Raw genomic sequence first — 20,709 nt, 5'->3', positions numbered from 1 at the left:
GCGCACTTACTGCATGGAGAAGCCTCGGCAGTGGGTAAGATACTTACCTTGGGCAGAATACACACACAACTCCCAACCTCATGGGTCCACTGGTCGCTCTCCATTTCAGTGTGTTTTGGGTTACCAACCCCCGTTGTTCCCATGGCACCCTGCTTCCAGTGACGTGCCGGCGGTGGACAAATGGTACTCGGCCAGTGCAGAAGTCTGGCGGGATGTTCGACGGCATCTCCTTCGCAGCCAGAACCAGGTGAAACGTCAAGCGGACCGCCAAAGGCGTCCGCTTACCTTCTCGCCTGGGCAGAGAGTCTGGCTGTCCATCAGGGGACTCCGGGGGCTTACCTCTCCAAGAAGCTCAGCCCACGGTACATTGGACCATTCAAGGTCCTCTGACGCGTCGCCCCGGTCTCCAACCGTCTCCAGCTGCCTGCTCACCTAAGGGTCTACCCGACTTTCCGTGCCTCGTTCCTCAAACCCTGTGCTATGTCCTTACATCAGCCGCAGCTGGATCCACCTCCTCCGATTCCCCTACAGGATGGAGGCGCCTCTGCTTACACCGTGCGGGCCTTGTTGGACTCCCCTCAACGCAGGGGGGTCCTGCAATACTTGGTCAACTGGGAGGGCTATGGGCTGGAAGAGTGCTGCTGGGTGGCTGCTAAGGACATCCTGGACCCGGACCTGCTCGCGGCTTTCCACAGAGACCATCCTGACCGTCCCCCGAGAGCCGCTCATGGAGGGGGTACTGTCACGCCCTCCACCTCAGTGCAATGAGGCGCACCTGCAGCACGTCCGGTGACGAACATATAAAAGGAAAGCGCGGAACATGCACATTTGTGGAACCTTGTTCAGCCTTGCTACTCACTCGCGCTTCTTGTTATCGATCTCCTGACCTCCCTTATTCCTAGTTCCTGCTCCTCACCCCGCTCCGCGTCCACAACTTCCTGGTTTACCACAACTCCTCGCCTGTCTGCTGGATTACAACTCTTGGATTCTCTCATCGGATTTCGCTCATACATCGGTGACCTTTTGCCTGTTTCACGACCATGTCTTTTGGATTGCCCCATGACAAAGCTTCCTGTGCTCTGCACTTGGGTCCGATGCATCCGCTCTGGGGGAACACCGTGACAGACATATACATACTATGAGCTATTTAGAGTCACCAGTTCCCCTATATCAAGTCTTTGGACTACGGGAAGCAACTGAAGCACTTAGAGGAAACCCACGTAAACATGGGGAAAGAAGGAGGGATTTATTTGTAGAAGGAGGCATTTATATGTATATTTATTTTGTGTATATTGGTGTTTTGTAATTTTTTTTATAAGTACTTACAAAATATTGTAACAACCCGCAACCCAAGAAAGCATTGTTTCCCTGTGGGCCAGTGTACTAATAAAACATTCGTCATGAACGCTGCCTGTGCGTCCTTCTTTGCCCCATCCAAACCCAGAGCTCAGTGTGCCCCATTGCTGTCAGAAGTGGGATGGGGCAGGACGATGAGAGGCTGGATTTGGGAGCTGTGGAACACTGAAGACAAGGAAGGGGAAGACGGCACAGAGAAAAAAGCCGGCAGAGCGAAAGGATGGCGTCTGGTGGGAGAGCCTATGACCCTGGGGGTAAAGGCCAAAGAGCTGTGGCGGTGAGCAGATGTCCAGGGGTCCCCGGGGAAGTGCACGCTATGGCAAAGATGGCAGAAAAGAGCTGCAAGGTGTCGCTGGAGAGGGGGCGAGCAGGTCAAGTGGAGTCTCCCTGCACCTACGATAGAAGTGGCAGAAGGAGACAGCGAAGTGCTATCGAGTGCGGGTGCTGAGGAAAGTTGCCCCGGGAGAGCGATGCTTTTCCGAAGAGGTTGGGCGACATGCTGGATGGCGTGGAACAGCGTACCCCGGCGGAGAGGCAGGGAATCGTAGCCGAGGTGAGTGAACCCTCAAACGCGAAATCGCCCACATATGGGGATATCGCCCCTCTCTTGATGCAAGCGCCCAGCCTGCTTGAAGCCCCGGCAAGCTTTCTAAAAAAAGGGCAATGCAGCTGAGCGAATAATAATGCTGCAAAAATAGGAGAGCTGCGCCATCAGAAGCAGCCAGTTTTATGAGCATCGTGGCAGACTCGGCATGCGGCGAGGCGGCAGAGGTATAAGCGGCAAGCCGGTTGGCCTGCCTGGGTCCTCTGTCGAAAGAAGGTGGCCGGGCAAAGAGAGGTGCAACAGGACGACCACAGGCGCAAGAGGGATGTTCACCCCTGACAACAGAGCTGGGGGAGTGCAGAGTGTCTGTGGAGAGTCGACCCAGCAGTCCCGCGAAAGCCGGTCAGCTGTGAGGAGCGCAAGGCGGTCGCCAAAAACTACATGAGCGCCGCCAAGCCTGGTACGTGCCACATGCGAGTGAAAGAGCTGTGCTGGGACCGAGGCTAGGTGGACAAGGGATGAGGATGGCCGCCTCGGCCCGCAGGAATGCCACCATGGCAGGCTATTTCAACTGTCCCCGCCCCAACAACCAGCGCTGAGTGTCCAGGACCTGCACTCCCGACCGGAGGCACATTTGAGTCAGCGCCAGACAGTGGGGACATTTCTGGGTGAGGCAGTGGTGGGGATGCTGCAGTTTTGTTTTTTTTTGAGGGGGGCAGTGTAACGACCCACGTTACCAAGAGTTTGAACGGAAAATGTGTTTTTTGTAATTGGTTGAATTTGGGGGGGGTGTGGTGGCGCAGTGGGTTGGACCACGGTCCTGCTCTCCGGTGAGTCTGGGGTTCGAGTCCTGCTTGGGGTGCCTTGCAACGGACTAGCGTCCCGTCCTGGGTGTGTCCCCTCCCCCTCCGGCCCTACGCTCTGTGTTGCCGGGTAAGCTCCGGTTCCCCGCGACCCCGTATGGGACAAGCGGTTCCGAAAATGTGTGTGTGGTTGAATTTGGGTGACGTAAAGGTAATATAAGGGAACGATTGCGTCTGCCAGGGAGGAGAAAGAAGGAAAAGCCCTCGGGGGGGCAAATAGGCTGGTTTGAGGCGTACGTCCTTGAGGAAACGGGGTCCTCGGATCGAGAGCATTATTTCCCTGTGTGCCGGTGTTTTAATAAAACGTTCATTATGAACGCTGCCTGTGCGTCCTTCTTCACCCCATCTGAACCCAGAGTGCGCCGCACCACAATATTTCTATAAACGTGTTTAGTCTTTTTTTACTTAATTTTGTGTAAGTGCAAGTTTATTACAGCATATGCCTTGTTTATACAGTGACAGGGTTAGACACAGTTTTTGGCTAAAGGAAACCAATGCTTTGGTAGGAAAGAGCTGAGCGAAAGCATGTAAAACAGCCATACAGCATCATAGAGTAAGTAATGGATGGAAACTGCCTTCTTATGTTAACTAATGTTAACTGTTGAAGTATTTGAGTTCATTTTTATGACATTTGATTTGTTGTTATTTTAGCGTAAATGAGAGTCAGTTTTGGGGTTTGGGAACACATAAAAAGTTTTCCCATTGAAACTAATGACAATTAGGTCTTCAAATTATGAGAATTTGTGTCACACACACACACACACACACACACACACATTACATCTGTAGGGTGGAGAAAGACTATACACAAACACAGTACACAAAATTTTACATTTATTTAATGGCCAAATTTATTACTAAATTGTGCATTTACTATTCTATGAGCTATTTGTTTATCTAGTATTGTTACTTTAATGGATTGTATCTTAGCTGGTTTGATGCATTTTAATGACTCATACTGTTGTCATGTTTCCCAACAGACCACTTGTGAATCCACAACACTGTCCACCAACTACCTGTGATGTTTCGGAAATGGCCTCCACTATTCTACTTGGAACTGCTGATCATACTTGGACTGACCTTTCTTTATTGTGTTTCGGCATCTTTTTTTTCTCCGCTATCATCCTTCTCTTAGCGTGGGCTGGTTATAAAGCCATACTTCAGAAGAGAATTACACTGGCTCTTTGTCAGTGTGCGATGAATGTATGATCCTTTTCCCCTTTGTGAGTCATGTAACTGTACAGTTAAACAACACCACATGATTTAGAAGCAGGGGAAAGCAATCATGTCCATTGCCCATGAGCATCTGTTGGGAATAGCAGGCCTGACTGTCTAGATGGGGCCTTTCGTGACACCAACGCAATGGTTTTTGTACTAGAGATTAATCGAAGAAAGTCACTGTCACTGTGTACATGGCTTGGCAGCAGTTCAGGTTCCTTTGAGCTGATCCAGTGGTGACCTCTGCAAACAGGGCAGGAAAGGTACAGGTTCAGCTTCTGGCAGTGGCACAGAGGTCAAGCCTGGATGGTAGCCAGGTCCTGTCGTGGCCCCCTTTGACTCTGAGAGAGGGCAGGATTTTTTACACCTGGTTACAGCCCTCCTTGCACCTCCTGTCATTGCATCCTCTGTCTTTAGTTTTACATTTAACAATCTCTCAAGGCAGGGTGACAGCCAGTGACAGCCATTGCAGGAGAATTTGGCCGGGAATTTGTCACGATGATGGTGGCATGGAAGTTCCCCTGTTGTCCCACTTTGACACTGCGATCCCAAGTCTGTGACCCGAACACGTGCGTTCTGGCAATTTTATTCATGCCTTTGGCTCAGCTCTGCAATACTCTCCAGGGTCCCCCATCATGAAACATGTGGCTGTGAAACATGGCTGCAATCCCTCCACGCTGCTCAGGGATTCTGCTTCCTGCTGGCCTGCTGCTGAAGAAGCTTTGTGAACAGACGTGGAAAGGGGAACCTCAGAGGTTGTTTATGTGCAACGCAAAAGGAGGTCTTTCAACAACCGGATAGGAAGGGTGAAATCAAAATGCGTGCTGTATGGTTATAACTAATTCTGTTTACACTAAAATTTGACAGCTTTTAATCAGTGTTACTGCATATCCATCATTTATTCCACATTCCATTCTCGTCTCTCAGTGTTTCATTGTTATGGACTCACAGATAATGGGAAGTGTCTGTTGTACAATAGGGGCCTGCAAATTGCTTGATAATGCATAAATAACATGGAAAATGCATTGAAGCACCTCTTTGATGCTGTTTTTCTTTTTTTTTTCAATGCACGTGCTATCTCGTAAAGCACATTATGCTATTTTCCCGTCGATTGTTTGTCAGGCAGCGCTCTCCTGGAGCATGCTAGTCAAAACAAGCTACTGTGCCATTTTGGCGAGAAGGCGTACGGGCGGTTTGGCGGCACGCACCACGGAAATAAATCAGTGCTCGCTTTCACTGGGATCAACAAGAATTATCACGCTCATGGGAAAGTGCACCAAAATTAAGTGAGTCCCCTTCAGAAACTCTGTAGCCTGTATGTTTTGTGCTTTTTCTCCACTCTCTAGAGCCCAACAGTGTCACTCCGGCGCCCCCTGCCAGTGATGCCACGAACAACTGTACGCTGTCCGAGGCCAACTGCATCCGCGGCTTCCACCTGGACCAAAATGGATGTCCCACCTGCTTTTGCCAGACCAGTGAGAACTCATCTACATTTAGCCACTTGTGAATTTTCTATTCCCTGGACCCTTCAGGGAGTGTGCTGTCTTGGGCTGTAATCAGAAGCCAGGCTGCTTTTTAAGCCTTTAAATTATTGTGTTTTACATGCAAATGATTGCCTCTGTTGACCCATGGGGGTGGACGTTCACACTGGACCACATCTCTGTGTTTTAAGTTCAGGCCAGAGAGCCTCAGGATACCAGCAGGAGGTAGAACTATTTTTACTGCTAAATTTAACAACTGAGTTATATTAAATTTCAAAATGTATCATAGCTCGACAGAGAAATTTGTGGAGTTGTCTCAGCTACTGTGCAATTCATATTGTACCAAATACTGCTGCTCTGTATAGAACCTCAACTTGCATGCAACCTTAAAGTAAAAGGCAGAAAAGGAGAATTAAAATATCGGAATAATATTAAATGTTTGGCAATAATGGCAAGAGCAAAGATAAATCACATAAAATTTTTGTGAAATAAGTCAAACACAGAACTCATTGAAAAAGTAATGCTTTTACACGCTGTATACTTACCATTCTTCATCCTTTTCAAAAATGTAGTAGAGACATTTCTCAATATACGAAACGAATGTATTCCCGAAAACACTGCAGATATTAAAACTTTGGATACCGAAAACCTATTTCCTATTATTTTAAATGGGAAAGTAATAATGCGCTCCCAGGCCATCCAAAAACACTAAAACATTGTAAAACACCATCATAACTATGAATCTATGATTTCAGCACAATAAAAAACACTTAGGTTCACAGCTCCAGGGTATTTCGCAGTTTTCGTTTTTATTGATCAGTTCTCTGCAGGATAAGCAATAAACCAAGTAGGGATCCACTGAGCATATCCTGTTTCTTGTGTTTATTTTTTATAGAACAATAATAAAACTGCACATGCTGCTAAAATGAGCATAACCCAAAAAGCCATCAACTTCTTCTGCTAATTGCTCTGCTGTCTCTGCAGTCATTCAGTTAAACAAAACACCCAATATGCCCAACGGATACTCTTGTGGAATTTCATACACTTTTCATAATGCCCCTTTCTCAAAGCAACACACTCACATTCCTACCTCACTAACTGACAGAGTGATTAGAGTGAACTTCAAATGTTTCCGGACTCACCAAATACATATATTTGTTCCATAAATCAAAAATTAGCTATCAAAAGCCAAGAGCTTTTACACTGAAATACAAGAAAAAGAACGTTCATAAATAGAGAGATGCCTGTTATCTACATTGCATTTATACTGTATATGGAACTCACACACTTCTTCAAAGCACCTTAGTGTTTTATTAGTTTACCTGGGTAATACTTACTAGAGCAACTTAGGGTAAGTACCTTACTGTTGGGGTCTACACCGAGAAGTGGTAACATTTCCATTTATTTATTTAACTGAAACATTTCGCCAAAGTGGCTTACAGTGCAGGGGCGTGGTGGCACAATGGGTTGGACCGGGTCTTGCTCTCCGGTGGGTCTGAGGTTTGAGTCCCGCTTGGGGTGCCTGGTAACAGGCTGGTGTCCCATACTGGGTGTGTCCCCTCCCCCTCCACCTTTACACCCTGTATTGCCAGGTTAGGCTCTGGCTCCCTGCAATCCCATATGGGACAAGCAGTTCAGACAATGTGTATGATTTACAGTGCTAATGTTACAGTTAATTACTTTCCCATTTATACAGCTGGGTAATTTTACTGGAGCAATTTAGGGTAAGTACATTGCTCAAGGGTGCTACAGCCAGAGGTGGGGAATCAAACCTGCAGTCTTTGGATGCAAAGGCAGTAGCATTACGCTACCGGCTGTCCCCCAACTGAAGTGGAACGGGACAGCCGGTAACTGAATCTGAATACAAGACATCAGCTCTGACCCCTACAATACTTGACCGTGTTTGAAGTGACCCTTCCTTACTGTATTTCCACCAACTCAAGACCACTTTCTTCTCAGCTACCGTCCTTCTCTTAGCTTGGGCCAGTTATAAAGCCTTACTTCAGAGGAGGGTTATTCTTTGTTAGTGTGTATTGCATAAAAAAGATGCTTTTAGAACACTATGTATTTAAACATTTATGCATATAAAATGGTATACCTGAGGCCACTAAAATACCATGACCCATAAATACAATGCATGTGCTACCTGTTTCCTCCTTTGCAGTATAATGCTGTCCTGTGTTTGCCCAGATGAAACCCTGTGCGAGGTATTGATCCAAAGGTGCACCACTGGCTGCCACCTGGATACACAGGATGAATCCAAAAGCTGTGTGGTGTGCCGCTGCAGGACACACCCAGGCCGCTGCAGTTTGCCAGCCTGCAGAAAGGACTGCTCTTGTGGCTTTCAGTGAGAATCTTTTTATCTCTATCGCTTACACTTAGTACAATGACTATAGAAACCCACTTTACTGGGTCATCTCAGCTATAAATTTCAACTTACAGGACCAGTCAAAAGTGCGAGGACACCTGCGCTGCCTGGGTAATTCTTGTATAGGATAAAACTTTTGACTGGTACCGCATATGTCACTCTTTATCAACAGTTGTCATGATTATTTATGACAATGTTATATACACACACACACACACATTAGGCTCCGGTTCCCCGATGTTATATACATTTACATTTATTAATTTAGCAGACATTTTTCACCAAAGTTGCGTACATCTTAGAGAACAACACAAAAAAGTACATAACTTCAGCAGAAGGAGACACCATACCATCATGTGAAACAGTATACATTTTTATAGTAGACAGTGAGTCCAAAAGAGGTGTTTTTTGAAATCCTTCTTGAGTGTAGAGAGAGCAGAGAGGGGTGTAATTCTGTTACATTGAATCCAGAACTGAATCTCTTTTGATTTTGGACCTCTTGTGCTTGGGATCACCAAGCAGCCAGAGATGGAGAAGTACAGCAGTCTGGTTGGGGCATACAAGTGCAAGTAACACTTGAAATTCATTGTACCACTGCCACCCATTACTTTCCTCAGCCAATATGAAAGAAAATACCTAGGCAGTTGTTATGATTCTCTCTTTAATCCCCCTGAACAAATTGATTATTTTCTGTTAATACTTTCAGTTTAGGGTCAGGTGCAGTAGCATCCACCTGAATCATTCATTAGCTCAGCATCATCTCCTATCTGCCTAGTCCATTGATATTCAACACAACAGAAATACCTCCCGATACCTCATTAATAGACTTGTAGGAGCAAAGATCACCTGGTTGCTTTAAAGGTGTCATTATTTATGAGATAAGAACCAAAGAGGGTGGAGCTGGTGGGTATAGCCACCAACCTATTGCTTATTCCATCTTCATTCACAAACTTTTGCATCATTAGATTCAGCTGAGCTCATGTTCATTGCAAACAATGGAAACAATGGGCCACACAGGAGACCTTAAGCTGTTGGATTTCTCAAGCACGTTAATAGGTCGCTTCAGTCACATTAAGGAGCCAAACTCCTTAGACATCAAACAGAGACTTCCAGGCTTGACCTCTCCTTCTTCTGTGTCTTTGGTGCTAACCGAAATTGCTGAAATCCTTGATTAGCCATGATTTTATGAGGAGTCAGACTTTAGTTAGCTTTTAATGCTCTGGGCATTCACACTGGGCACATGGGTCCTGTCCCGTTTAAGCCCAGACATCTGCCATGTGTTTTCCTGTGCTAGTGTTATTTTATGAATGTATTATATTTACTTTTACAATTTATTTAGCTATTTTGCAGATGCTTATTGAAATAATTCAATCTCTTACAATTTTACTTCCTACTTTAAACAACTAGAAATGTACTGATTTACATTAAGCATCTTTATTAACCAACAGCTGAAGAGCTAGCTGGTTATTATTTGAATTGCTGATAAAATGGTCATGTTAAACATTGTTCTGATCTTCTTTCTGGTACGTTGTCTGCCATTGGCTAATATGGATTGTGCACAGAACAAGCAGACGTTGGTGCGAGGTCTGTCATTGTAAGACATGCATGGAAGAAAAGTGCGACAAGGCCTGTCCTGGAGGTCTCCGTCTCAGCAACCGATGCTGCTTCACTTGTCACTGTACAGGTGAGTGGTTGTCGGGTTGCGCAGGTCCATCATATGTCATCTGTCCTCTGTTGTTTGCTTGTTCAACATATATTTGTTACTGTAGATTAGAATGCTTTTCTGTCACGTTTGTCTGTATAGAGGTGAGTAACTGGTATCTGTACACATCTGTTACCTTTACTCATCTGTTCCATGTTGGTGTAGAGATGAATGACTGTATTTGTACTTGTTTGTCATCTGTTTGCATCATTCGTTTGAGTGTGTCACGCCCACAAACTCGGCGACAAGCAACACCGGTGGCTAATCAGGCTCCGGGCGCATAAAAGGGCAGCCCGGACCTTAGGAAGCTGCGGAACCTCGTCCTGCTCCTCGTGATTGACTCCCTGGTCTGCCTCGACTCCTTGCCTGTCTTTGAATTATGCCTCTCAGATTCTCCCTTCGGACTACGTGCGCACATCGGTTACCCTTGCCTGCCTTCTCGACCATGTCTTATGGATCGCCCCTTGAGCCAGCTTCCTCTGCTCCGTGCTTGGGTTCGACGCACCCACCCCGGGGAAACACCGTGACAGAAGGTTCCGCCCAAACTGCGGACCCAGCGGAGCTGGACCAAGCACTGGCGGTATTAGACGCTTGTGAGGCACGTCTGGAGGGGATGGAATGAACGCTCACCAAACTAATAACCGCCTACAATGGAGTGGTAAGCGCCCTGAAAACCGCGGTTGACGTCTGCGCACTGTTCGCAACCTCTCCTGCAGCGCCTAACCTCCCAAACACATCTCCGTCAATACCGCACTACAGTCCCATGACCCCCCGGTACACCCGCTCGTTGTACAGGCTTTTTGTTGCAGTGTGAACTCATGTTTTCTAGTATGCTCCACGTCTACTATTCTGATCGAAGTCGCATTGTTTACATAATTTCCCTCCTGTCTGGCCGAGCACTTGACTGGGCCACTGCCAGTGCCGCATGGGGGCGTGTTCCCTACTTAAATATGAGGAGTTCAAAGACCTTTTTCAGGCAGTGTTCAGGCTTCCCTGCCCAGACCTGATGGCCAGCGAACGCCTCATAGACCTAACCCAGGGTGATCGTCCCGTGTCAGACTATGTGGTGGACTTCCGGATCCTCGCGGAGAAGAGTGAGTGGGATCGAAACGCCTTGCGCGCCTGTTTTGGACGGGGGCTGAACCCCAGGCTGCGCAAAGAACTTGTATTCAGAGGCGAGACATGGACCCTTGACCAGTACATCGCGGCAGCTGTAGCACTTGACAATCAAGGCAGGGAGAGAGAGGTCCGCATGCAGGTTCCAGATAACCACTGCCCTCCGAGCAAGGGGATTAACTCCCTTCACCTCTGCAAAGGCCGCCTCACCACCAGCAAAAGACAGCGCCGCTTACAGGGTCGGCTCTGCCTCTACTGTGCAGAACCAGGACATCTCTGGGCCAAATGCCTGATCCGACCTGACCCGCCGGTTGAGTGGTACTCTTCGTTGCAACTGCCTGTCCGTACCTGTAGTCATTTCCTGGGGACAACATTCAGCTGAGACCTCAGCTTTGGTTGACTCGGGGGCAGCCGGCTGCTTTATGGATGTCGGCTTTGCTAAATCTCACGGTTCTCCCTGTCCCCCATGTAAAGTCCGGATGAAAGTAGTTGCTCTTGATGGACAGCCTTTGGGGAAAGGTTACGTCGACTCCCAGACACAACCGCTCCATTTGGCTGTGGGGGTTGCTCACAAAGAACAACTACGCTTCTATCTGATTCCTGCTCCTAAAACCCCAGTTATTCTAGGTTTCCCTTGGCTCGCCCTGCATGACCCAGTTTTCAAGTGGAGCACAGGGGACCTGGTGTCCTGGGACCCACAATGTGGGAAGGCCTGTTTATGTGTCCCGTGTAGAGCTACGTCTGTCGAATGTGCTGACCCTCTCCAACAGGTACACATTCCTCCCGTGTATCGAGACCTGGCGGAGGTATTCAGAAAAGAACAGGCTGTTGTCCTCCCTCCACATCATCCCTGGGACTGCGCCATAGATCTCCTCCCGGGAACAACACCACCTCGGGGCCGGGTCTACCTGCTCTCCATTCCGAAGCAACAGGCTATGCAACAATACATCTACGAGGCCCTCGCAGCGGGGATCATCCAGCCTTCCACTTCCCCTGCTGCGGCGGGGTTCTTCTTCATCGAGAAGAAGGACGGGGGCCTCCGCCCATGTATCGATTATCGTGGACTCAACAGTATCACCGTCAAGTACCCCCATCCCCTGCCACTGATTACCGCAGCACTGGAGCAGGTCCACCGTGCCCAGTGGTTCACAAAATTGGACCTGCGCAGTGCTTACAACCTGGTCAGGATACGTGAGGGGGATGAATGGAAGACAGCTTTCAGCACCGCCCTTGGACAATATGAATATTTGGGAATGCCTTTCAGTTTAGCCAATGCTCCCAGTGTTTTCTAGGCTTTTGTAAATCACATTCTCTGGGAGCTCATTAACCAAGGAATCCTGGTGTATCTAGATGATATTCTGATTTATTCCCCTTCCATGGAAGAACATGTGGCCTTAGTTCGTCAAGTCCTCCAGCAACTGCTGCAAAATAGACTTTTCGTCAAAGGTGAGAAATGCAGTTTCCACCGAAAACAGATCGCCTTCTTAGGTTTCATTCTCAGCCGAGAAGGGGTGGCCATAGACCCCGAAAAGTTCAGGGCAGTACTCCAGTGGCCAAGACCCACTATGGTAAAAGCCTTACAACGGTTCCTAGGTTTTGCTAATTTCTATCGCCGTTTCATCTGGGGCTTTAGTACTCTGGCCGCTCCTCTGACAAGCCTCACCTCTTTGAAAATGACCAGACTCACCTGGACAAATGACACGCAACACGCCTTCGATACCCTGAAGGGAAGGTTCACGACAGCACCCATTCTCCGCCATCCCGATCCTGAGGTCCCGTTTGTGGTGGAGGTGGATGCTTTGGAAACTGGGATAGGAGCCGTGCTTTCTCAATGCCAGGGAGATCCCCCTAAACTGTACTCCTGCGCCTTCTTCTCAAGGAAGATGTCCCGGGCCAAGAGGAATTACGACATCGGAAACCGAGAGCTCCTGGCAGTCAAGATGGCTCTCGAAGAGTGGAGGCACTGGCTGGAAGAGGCTCACCACCCATTTGTTGTCCTTACAGACCACAAGAACCTGGAATATCTGCAAAAGGCAAAGCGCCTCAACCCCCGACAAGCCAGGTGGGCTCTCTTCTTCACCAGTTTAACTTTACTGTTTCCTATCGGCCAGGTAGCAAAAACACCAAGGCAGACGTCCTCTCCCGCATGTACGTCCGGGAGCCACAAGAACGGGGACCTGAATACATCTTGACTCGGTCTTGTATTGTGGCACCGGTACAATGGGATTTTAACCAAGACCTAGCCAGAGCCCAAGCCATGGATCCCGAGCCTCCAGGTAAACCCGCAGGCAAACAATACGTACCCCCCATGATGAGAGCCACCATCCTACAATGGGCGCATGACCATCCGCCCTCCGGCCACCCTGGGTACAGCAAGACCTAAGCTCTCCTCCAGAGGCATTTCTGGTGGCCGTCCTTGCAAGAGGACACCCAGGATTACATTCGGGCATGCCAGGTATGCGCGCAAGCCAAGTCGTCAAACCAGAAGCCTGTGGGATTCCTGAGCTCCTGCCTGTACCAAACCGTCCCTGGTCCCACATAGCCTTGGACTTCCTCGTGGATTTACTCGCCTCAGATGGTAAGACCACAATCCTGACTGTTGTCGATCGTTTTTCTAAGGCTTTCCATCTGGTGTCCCTTCCCAAGCTTCCAACGGTCATGGAGACTGCCGAACTTCTCTTCCTCCACGTGTTTCGTCTCTTTGGTCTGCCTGAAGACATTGTGTCCAACAGGGGTCCCCAGTTCACGTCCCGGTTTGTGGAAGGCATTCTGGAAGAAACTAGGCGTCTCTGTAAGTCTCACATCGAGTTACCATCCCCACTGTAACGCCCATGAACTCGGCGACAAGCAACACCTGCGGCTGATCAGGCTCCAGGCACATAAAAGGGCAGCCCGGACCTTAGGAAGCTGTGGAACCTTGTTTCAGCCTCGTTACTCACTCACGCTCCTAGTAATCGCTCCTTGTCCTGCTCCTCGTGATTGACTCCCTGGTCTGCCTCAACTCCTTGCCTGTCTTTGAATTATGCCTCTCGGATTCTCCCTTCGGACTACGTGCGCACATTGGTTACCAATGCCTGCCTCCTCGACCATGTCTTACGGATCGCCCCTTGAACCAGCTTCCTCTGCTCCGTGCTTGGGTTCGACGCACCCGCCCCGGGGAAACACCGTGACAGAGTGCTCTTGAGCTGTTTGGGGTGGCCTGTTGTCTGTGCTCCATTGTCGTTTGTTTGCACTCATCTGTCTGTTTTTGGTTGTCTGTCAACTGTCAGTACAGACACAAGTGCATTGGTTTCATTGGTGAGGTGAGTGCTGCTGCGGTGTAAGTGTGGTTCGTTTGCTGTCTCTTTGATGGGGAATGGTTGTCTCTCATATTTGTGTGTTTTCTTTGTCAGTGGAGAGGTCACTGGCTATCATTATGTGATTTATGCCAGCTGTCTGTTTTACCACTCTACCCCTTCTTCATCTTGACCTTTGATTTCTTTTCCTTCATTCCCTTAACCTATCTATTTAATTACTTCCCCCAAAGAGGTCTCAGCTATTTTCCTCCAACTCAGCTATTAAATTTATTCTATTCCTCTTGTCTTTGTTGTAGTGTGGAAATTTACCCATTCTTTAGATCAGGTCCTGTTCTCGTTTTATTACAACAGCTACTTCCTGTGCTTTTGAAAGCTATTTTCTTGCCCCCTTTCAACTTCCTAATTGGGCAACACTACCACCTTGCATTTCTTAGATATGACATCCCAGAAAAGGAGCCTGGCTCCTTTTGTGCATTACTTTATTATTATATAGTTACTTATTTTATTTCTTATTGATCAGAACAAAATTATTCTGACTTATTATGTTATTGCTTATTTTATTGATTGATGATTGATAATTACTTATTTTGGCAGATCCCCTTACCTACAGCAATATGCAAGACAACATAGTCCAGTGTTATTTGTTATATGTACCTCCTGAGGGGGTGCGGTGGCGCGGTGGCGCGGTGGGTTGGACCACAGTCCTGCTCTTCGGTGGGTCTGGGGTTCAAGTCCCGCTTGGGGTGCCTTGCGACGGACTGGTGTCCCGTCCTGGGTGTGTCCCCTCCCCCTCTGGCCTTACGCCCTGAGTTGCCGGGTTGGGCTCCGGTTCCCCGTGACCCCGTATGGGACAAGCGGTTCTGAAAGTGTGTGTGTGTGTGTACCTCCTGACTGCCATGGCAAACAGAGGAAGTGGAGGAGGCTGGACCCAAGTGCAGGATTGTTTATTCAGAGCCAAAGGAGTAGACATGTTCTCGTGGTTGGGGACGGGCGAATGGTCGGTCGATCGGCAAACTCAACAGAGGCAAGGATTTAAAGTTGTGGTTGGGGAACAAGGCGGGAGGTTGTTTACCAAAGAGACATGGAGCAGGACTGGGGAATGATAACAAACAGGACTTGGAGACTGCAAAATGAGGTGGATTTGAGAATGCAGAGGGACACTTGCCTCAAGTTAGAGTCTGCAACTGGGAAGAGGATGAGAAGTGTTTTTATAGCTGAGTGCTCTGATTGAAACCAGGTGCTCCTGGTTGAGGTGTGGTCATGACACTGACTGACTTTACTTTAATATGACTGTTATGATACAGTATGGTAAGTTTTGAATATGACTTTTTATTTTTTTGTCACAGAAATTCCATTTTCCATGATCTTGCCCTAGGTCATTAGGGGGGATTATAGCAAATAAGAGACCAGTGCAAAGCTGAGGTTAACACAGCACTGTGTGGTACAGAATGAATGACAAACACAAATAATGGAGCACTGTCTGCGCTGACTTTGTTCACAAGAAATAAAAGAATTTTGGTCCAAACTAGATCTACCTAGGGGGGCATGGTGGTGCAGCAGGTTTGGCCGGGGCCTGCTCTGTAGTTGGTCTGGGGTTCTGCTTGGGGTCTCTTGCGGCGAACTGGCATCCTGTCCTGGGTGTGTCCCCTCCCCCTCCAGCCCTGCGCCCTGTGCTGCTGGGTTAGGCTCCGGCTTGCCGTGACCCCGCCCAGGACAAGCGGTGGTAGACTGTGTGTGTGTGTGTGTGTGTGTGTGTGTGTGTGTGTGTGTGTGTGTGTGTGTGTGTGAGTAGATTTACCTATGAAATTATTCTCTTATATTTCACATTTCTTCGCAGATCATTGAACTCCAGTGTAGCACACCGAGGCCGCCCGGGGAGGGAGCGGAGACGGGGGGCAAAGCAGCCACAGCTGGGGCTGATTTCACTCCCTATTTCTTCCCCGGTGCCCAGCAGTAGGGAGAAGAGACCGAGGAGGAGAATGAGGCGAACCCGAACCTGATCCCTGAGATGACGCCCGCGTCCCGACCGACCCGACTCTCCCAGCCCCCCGACCAGCACGAAACCTCTCCCTACCTATTCCGTGGTCCCCCTTTCCCGTCTCCTTCCTTCTCCCCTGTCAAAGGGCAAATAAAAGCCCACAGCAACTGCATCTCTTGTCTCCTGCCTCGTCTCTTACATCCAAATACTGTTGGTTTTTTCAAGGAGCCCATGCATAGAAAAAGTTCAGTAGCCTTATGTAAGACAAGATATAATCAGTGATTTTTTTTTTTTTTTTTTGTCCTTCTTTCCAAGGATGTATTGATTTTGGTTTTGCTTTCCAATTTGGAGTTTGTCACAGAAGAAGAGCAGGTTGATTTCAGACAGCAGTTAATTACTGAGGATGACTGATCGGATATGATCACGCAGATAACCAGCAGTTCAGGAACACAGATGTGAATGTGCCCCTGTTGTTCTTTTCATGTCCTCCATCCTCTCTAATGCTCTTACATTTACATTTCTTCATTTTACAGATGCTTTTCTCCAAACGGATGTACAGCTAAACACAGCAGAGACCTTTAGACCTCTTCCCCTATCTGTCTTCCTAGTTTTCTTCTATCACTATTCTTTTTATATTTCTCTTCCTGGTCCTTCTTCTCTACTAATATATTTTTCTTTATGGTCAAAGAAGAAGAATAGGTTTTCTTTACAGTCCTTCATGGTCCTCTCCCCTGCCTGCTCCTCCTCTCATCCTGCTCCTGTGTCCTCTGTGCTCCTCTTGGTTCTGCCTCATTTATACCTTTGTTTCATGTTTTTACCTAGACTCCAGTTCTGCTTCATTCGTATCTCCAACTGAAGTAAGCTCCTGTCTGTCAGTTGATGGCCATCGGCATGCTGAAGGAGAGATGTGGAATGACGGCTGCCGCCAGTGTTACTGTCACAATGGGCAGGAGATGTGCTCCTTGATCTCCTGTCCCGCCACAGCCTGTGCCACCCCCATCATCCAACCTGGCCACTGCTGCCCTTCCTGTCCTCGTGAGTCACCCTACTGCAACAGGACTCCGGTCTATTGACAGTACCTGACAATTGTATTGCTCCTTCAGTCCATTTTGAACCATAGCAATTTTATTACAGTTTGTGTAAAGGCTCATTTTGTGAATTTTAAGTGAAATCTTCTTTAATATCTGTCTTGGTCACTGTGATGTCTTGTTGATGATGTGGACTGCAGGAGCTAGTCTATAACTCAGTCTTATACCGAAGGACAAAGCTGTGTCAAAATGTGAGCTGGCAGTGTTTTCACCATGAACTTTGTGTGCTGTGTGACATTTAAGATGATCTTCAGACCTCTCAGACATCTCACAGAGGAGATGCAAAGAACCTAGCTGTTTGCCTGATGTCAGAAGGGGACCACTTTGCAGAGGGCAAGACCTGGAGCTTGGATTCTTGTACCCAGTGTATCTGTCTAGTCGGGAAGGTGTTGTGTGAGACCAAGACATGCCCCGCCCTACTTTGTCAAAATCCAATCAGGACACAGGATTCCTGTTGCCCGCAGTGCCCAGGTACACATTCTGTTCTTGTTCAACCTGTTATATTAATACCATATAACCTGGCAAAGCAATGTGTAGTACATCCATCCAATTTCAATAACCACTTTGTTCTGAGCAGCGTACACCCTGGACGGAACACCAGTCCATCATAGGATGGCAATATCTAGTACAAATTTAATTTGTATGCAGTATTAGCACTGCATAGAGTTGTTGGCTTTAGATTCAAAGGCTTAAATTTCACCTACTGCTGTAGCACCCTTGATCAGTTCTTACCCTGAATTGCTCCAGAAAAAACTTACCCAGCTATATAAATGTGTAAATAATCGCAGGTACCTTGACATTGTGAGTTGTTTTCAAGAAACGTGTCAACTAACTTAATAAATGGTCAATCTATCTGTGAGGACCAGTTTTGGTGAAGTTTTACATATGTTTGTGTTGATTGAGAATGCCTTGCATGTACTGGTATCTCTCTCTCTGGACTCTGTTCCAGCTGAGCCTGGTCCGCCAATCCCCATCAACAGAAGCTCACCTGGTTATTGCAGAGACCAGTGGGGGAGTGTATTCCTCGAAGCACAGTCCTGGAGACTGGACCCATGCTCCAGCTGTGTCTGCCTGGATGGAGCCATCAAATGCTTCCCGGAGTCCTGCCCCCTAGTCGGCTGCACCAAAGCCGTGCTGCACAAGGGCCAGTGCTGTCCCTACTGTCTAGGTGAGCTGTGGAGCTTTAGGTGTCTTTAGAAACAAGAAGAAGCAAAGGCGAGGCGGTCAGAGGACAGGTAGATATATGTGCACAATGAAACCTTTGATTTCACCAGTATATCTTTACTGCCATTCACCACGTTTTGTGTAGCTCCCACTGTCAAGAGAGGGATGAAAGATGCAAAAGATACTTCTTGAAAGTACTTCTTAACAGTTCTCAGCATATAAAGTGCTGCTTGAAATGTGAAGCCCTTATGTCCCTTAGTTTCACCATGAAATTATTTAATGAGAAGCAGATGTAAAATGACCAATTCCATATGTTGCTTTAGAGGAAATCGTGTGTAGTAGAAACACAGAAGTAGTGCAGGTGTAAAAACAAGTGAACCCCAAGTTGCATTCATTAAACCAAATAGGTAAGTAGAATCAGGTATGTAAATCATAATCATTTATTCATTTCATAAGTTTATCTTAAGCTTTTAATATTTTATACAAGAATCATGACCATAGGGTTCACATACTTTGAAGCAGCACTGTAGTTTAAAGTGATGTGTGGAAAAAAAAAACTGCCTGTCTTGTAATTAAAGTCTACATAATTAAGAGCCTTTAAAGAAAATTAACTGAAGAAATTTTAAAAAAGATATGGAAATTATTTAGGATGGTAAGAGAGGAGAAACTTGAATCTTAGTAAAATGTACTCTGTACTTTAAGCCTGTTTTGTAATATTACCAGCGGAAATATGTAAGGTTTTTCTCACATTCAGATGGTTACCAGCTGTCTATTGAAATTATACTTACTATCTTTGCTTCTTGTGCAGAATAAGGCTGAGAAAAGTCTACATCATGCCAGATGGCATTCATTTACTCACCACTTGTCCAGTGCAGGGACGTGATGGTCCAGAGCCTATCCCAGAAACAAAGAATGTGAAAGACGCATGTCTTTAGGATGTGAATGAGAAAAGAAATGACAGCAGCTAGAGGAAACTCATGCAAACACAGGGAGAAAATGTACAGCCCAGGCGCTGTGAGGCACCAGTACTGCCAGCTGCACCACCATGCCACCTTAGATGGAAAAAGTCATTTAAGACTAACAGCTAATCTTTAGAATAATAAGAAGAGTAATATTCGTGAAACATCAATCAATATAATGGTTAAAAGAAACAAAGTTTACATTGACTCTTATACAGTAATATTTACATTTATTTATTTAGCAGACGGAGGGGTGCGGTGGCGCAGTGGGTTGGACCACGGTCCTGCTCTCCGGTGGGTCTGGGGTTCGAGTCCCGCTTGGGGTGCCTTGCGACGGACTGGCGTCCCGTCCTGGGTGTGTCCCCTCCCCCTCCGGCCTTACGCCCTGTGTTGCCGGGTAGGCTCCGGTTCCCCGCGACCCCGTATGGGACGAGCGGTTCTGAAAATGTGTGTGTGTGTGTGTGTATTTAGCAGACACTTTTCTCCAAAGCAGTTGCCAGTGAACTCTATGTAGTGTTTTCAGCCCACACACCTTATTCTCCAAGGTGACTTACACTGCTAGATACACTACTTACAATGTGTCACTCATCCATACATCAGTGGAACACACTCTCTGTGTCACTCACACACTACAGGTGAACCTGAACAGTATGTTTTTGGACTGTGGGAGGAAAGCCACACAAACAGGGGGAAAACATACAAATTCCACACAGACTGAGCGGGGATCAAACCCACGTCCCGAGGCGCTGTGAGACAGCAGTGCTACTCACTGCACCACTATCCCTCTCAGTATTATTGGATACAATACTGGGTGGGACAGTTAATTACCTCTGCCTCCAATATTTAACTTCTTTACATTTATTGACCATTTTTTGAGTACCTTTTCCAATCTCTTGCAGGGGACACTGTTTCACCAGCCGTGTGCCACTTCAATGGGAAGATATATGCGGACGAGGAACGCTGGAATGTTGACGGCTGCACGCACTGCTACTGCCTGCAGGGCCAGACACTGTGCTCCACTGTGAGCTGCCCCACCCCGCTGTGTCGGGAGCCCACCCAGTCGGGGCGCTGTTGCCCCGTGTGTCCTGGTAAGTGTGGAAAGCATACAACGTACTTGCACCTCAGGCAGTAATGGGTGGTCAGGTTCAAAGTTGCCTTTTAGGCAATTGAAAAAGTGTGATTTAACTAAAATGGCATCATAAGCTTATATGAATTCTTAGATCTGCTTCCATGTAGCACTGTAGATCTATAATCACTTATAACAATGTAAAGATGGACCATGATAGTTTAGGCTTCATTTAAAAATCAAATTAGCTGCCAAAAGTATATAGAAATAATACGAAAAGTACCTGGCAGTTTTTATATTCCCATATATTCTTATAATGTTCCAAATTAAATCTGATCTTAATGCCAATGGACAGCTAGACCTTGGATTAAAACGGTGGATGTATCCAGAACGGAATGAGAAGAGTATTTATTTTTAAAAACACTCCTTTTAAAATCACATGCTTCTTCCATCACTTTTCAGCTTTAATTACCTCTGCCTACAGGCTTCTATAAGGTGACAGACCAGGTA

At 47.2% G+C, this 20,709-nt stretch overlaps 1 protein-coding gene across 1 annotated transcript; it reads left to right on the top strand.

Moving 5' to 3' along the window:
- Positions 1–1,852: 1,852 nt before the first annotated feature.
- On the top strand, positions 1,853–20,377 carry LOC114910684 (cysteine-rich motor neuron 1 protein-like). The gene is made up of 10 exons (XM_029252766.1): positions 1,853–1,909; positions 2,246–2,360; positions 5,328–5,456; positions 5,654–5,687; positions 9,393–9,514; positions 16,745–16,986; positions 17,274–17,481; positions 17,960–18,178; positions 20,033–20,221; positions 20,370–20,377. Exons 1-10 carry the CDS (start codon positions 1,853–1,855, stop codon positions 20,375–20,377), a joined length of 1,323 nt encoding a protein of 440 aa, XP_029108599.1.
- The last annotated feature ends 332 nt before the right edge of the window (positions 20,378–20,709 follow it).

This window comes from Scleropages formosus, chromosome 1 (assembly GCF_900964775.1).
Source record: "Scleropages formosus chromosome 1, fSclFor1.1, whole genome shotgun sequence".
Taxonomy (NCBI): Eukaryota; Metazoa; Chordata; class Actinopteri; order Osteoglossiformes; family Osteoglossidae; genus Scleropages; species Scleropages formosus.
This window is presented reverse-complemented; position numbering and strand designations above follow the sequence as displayed.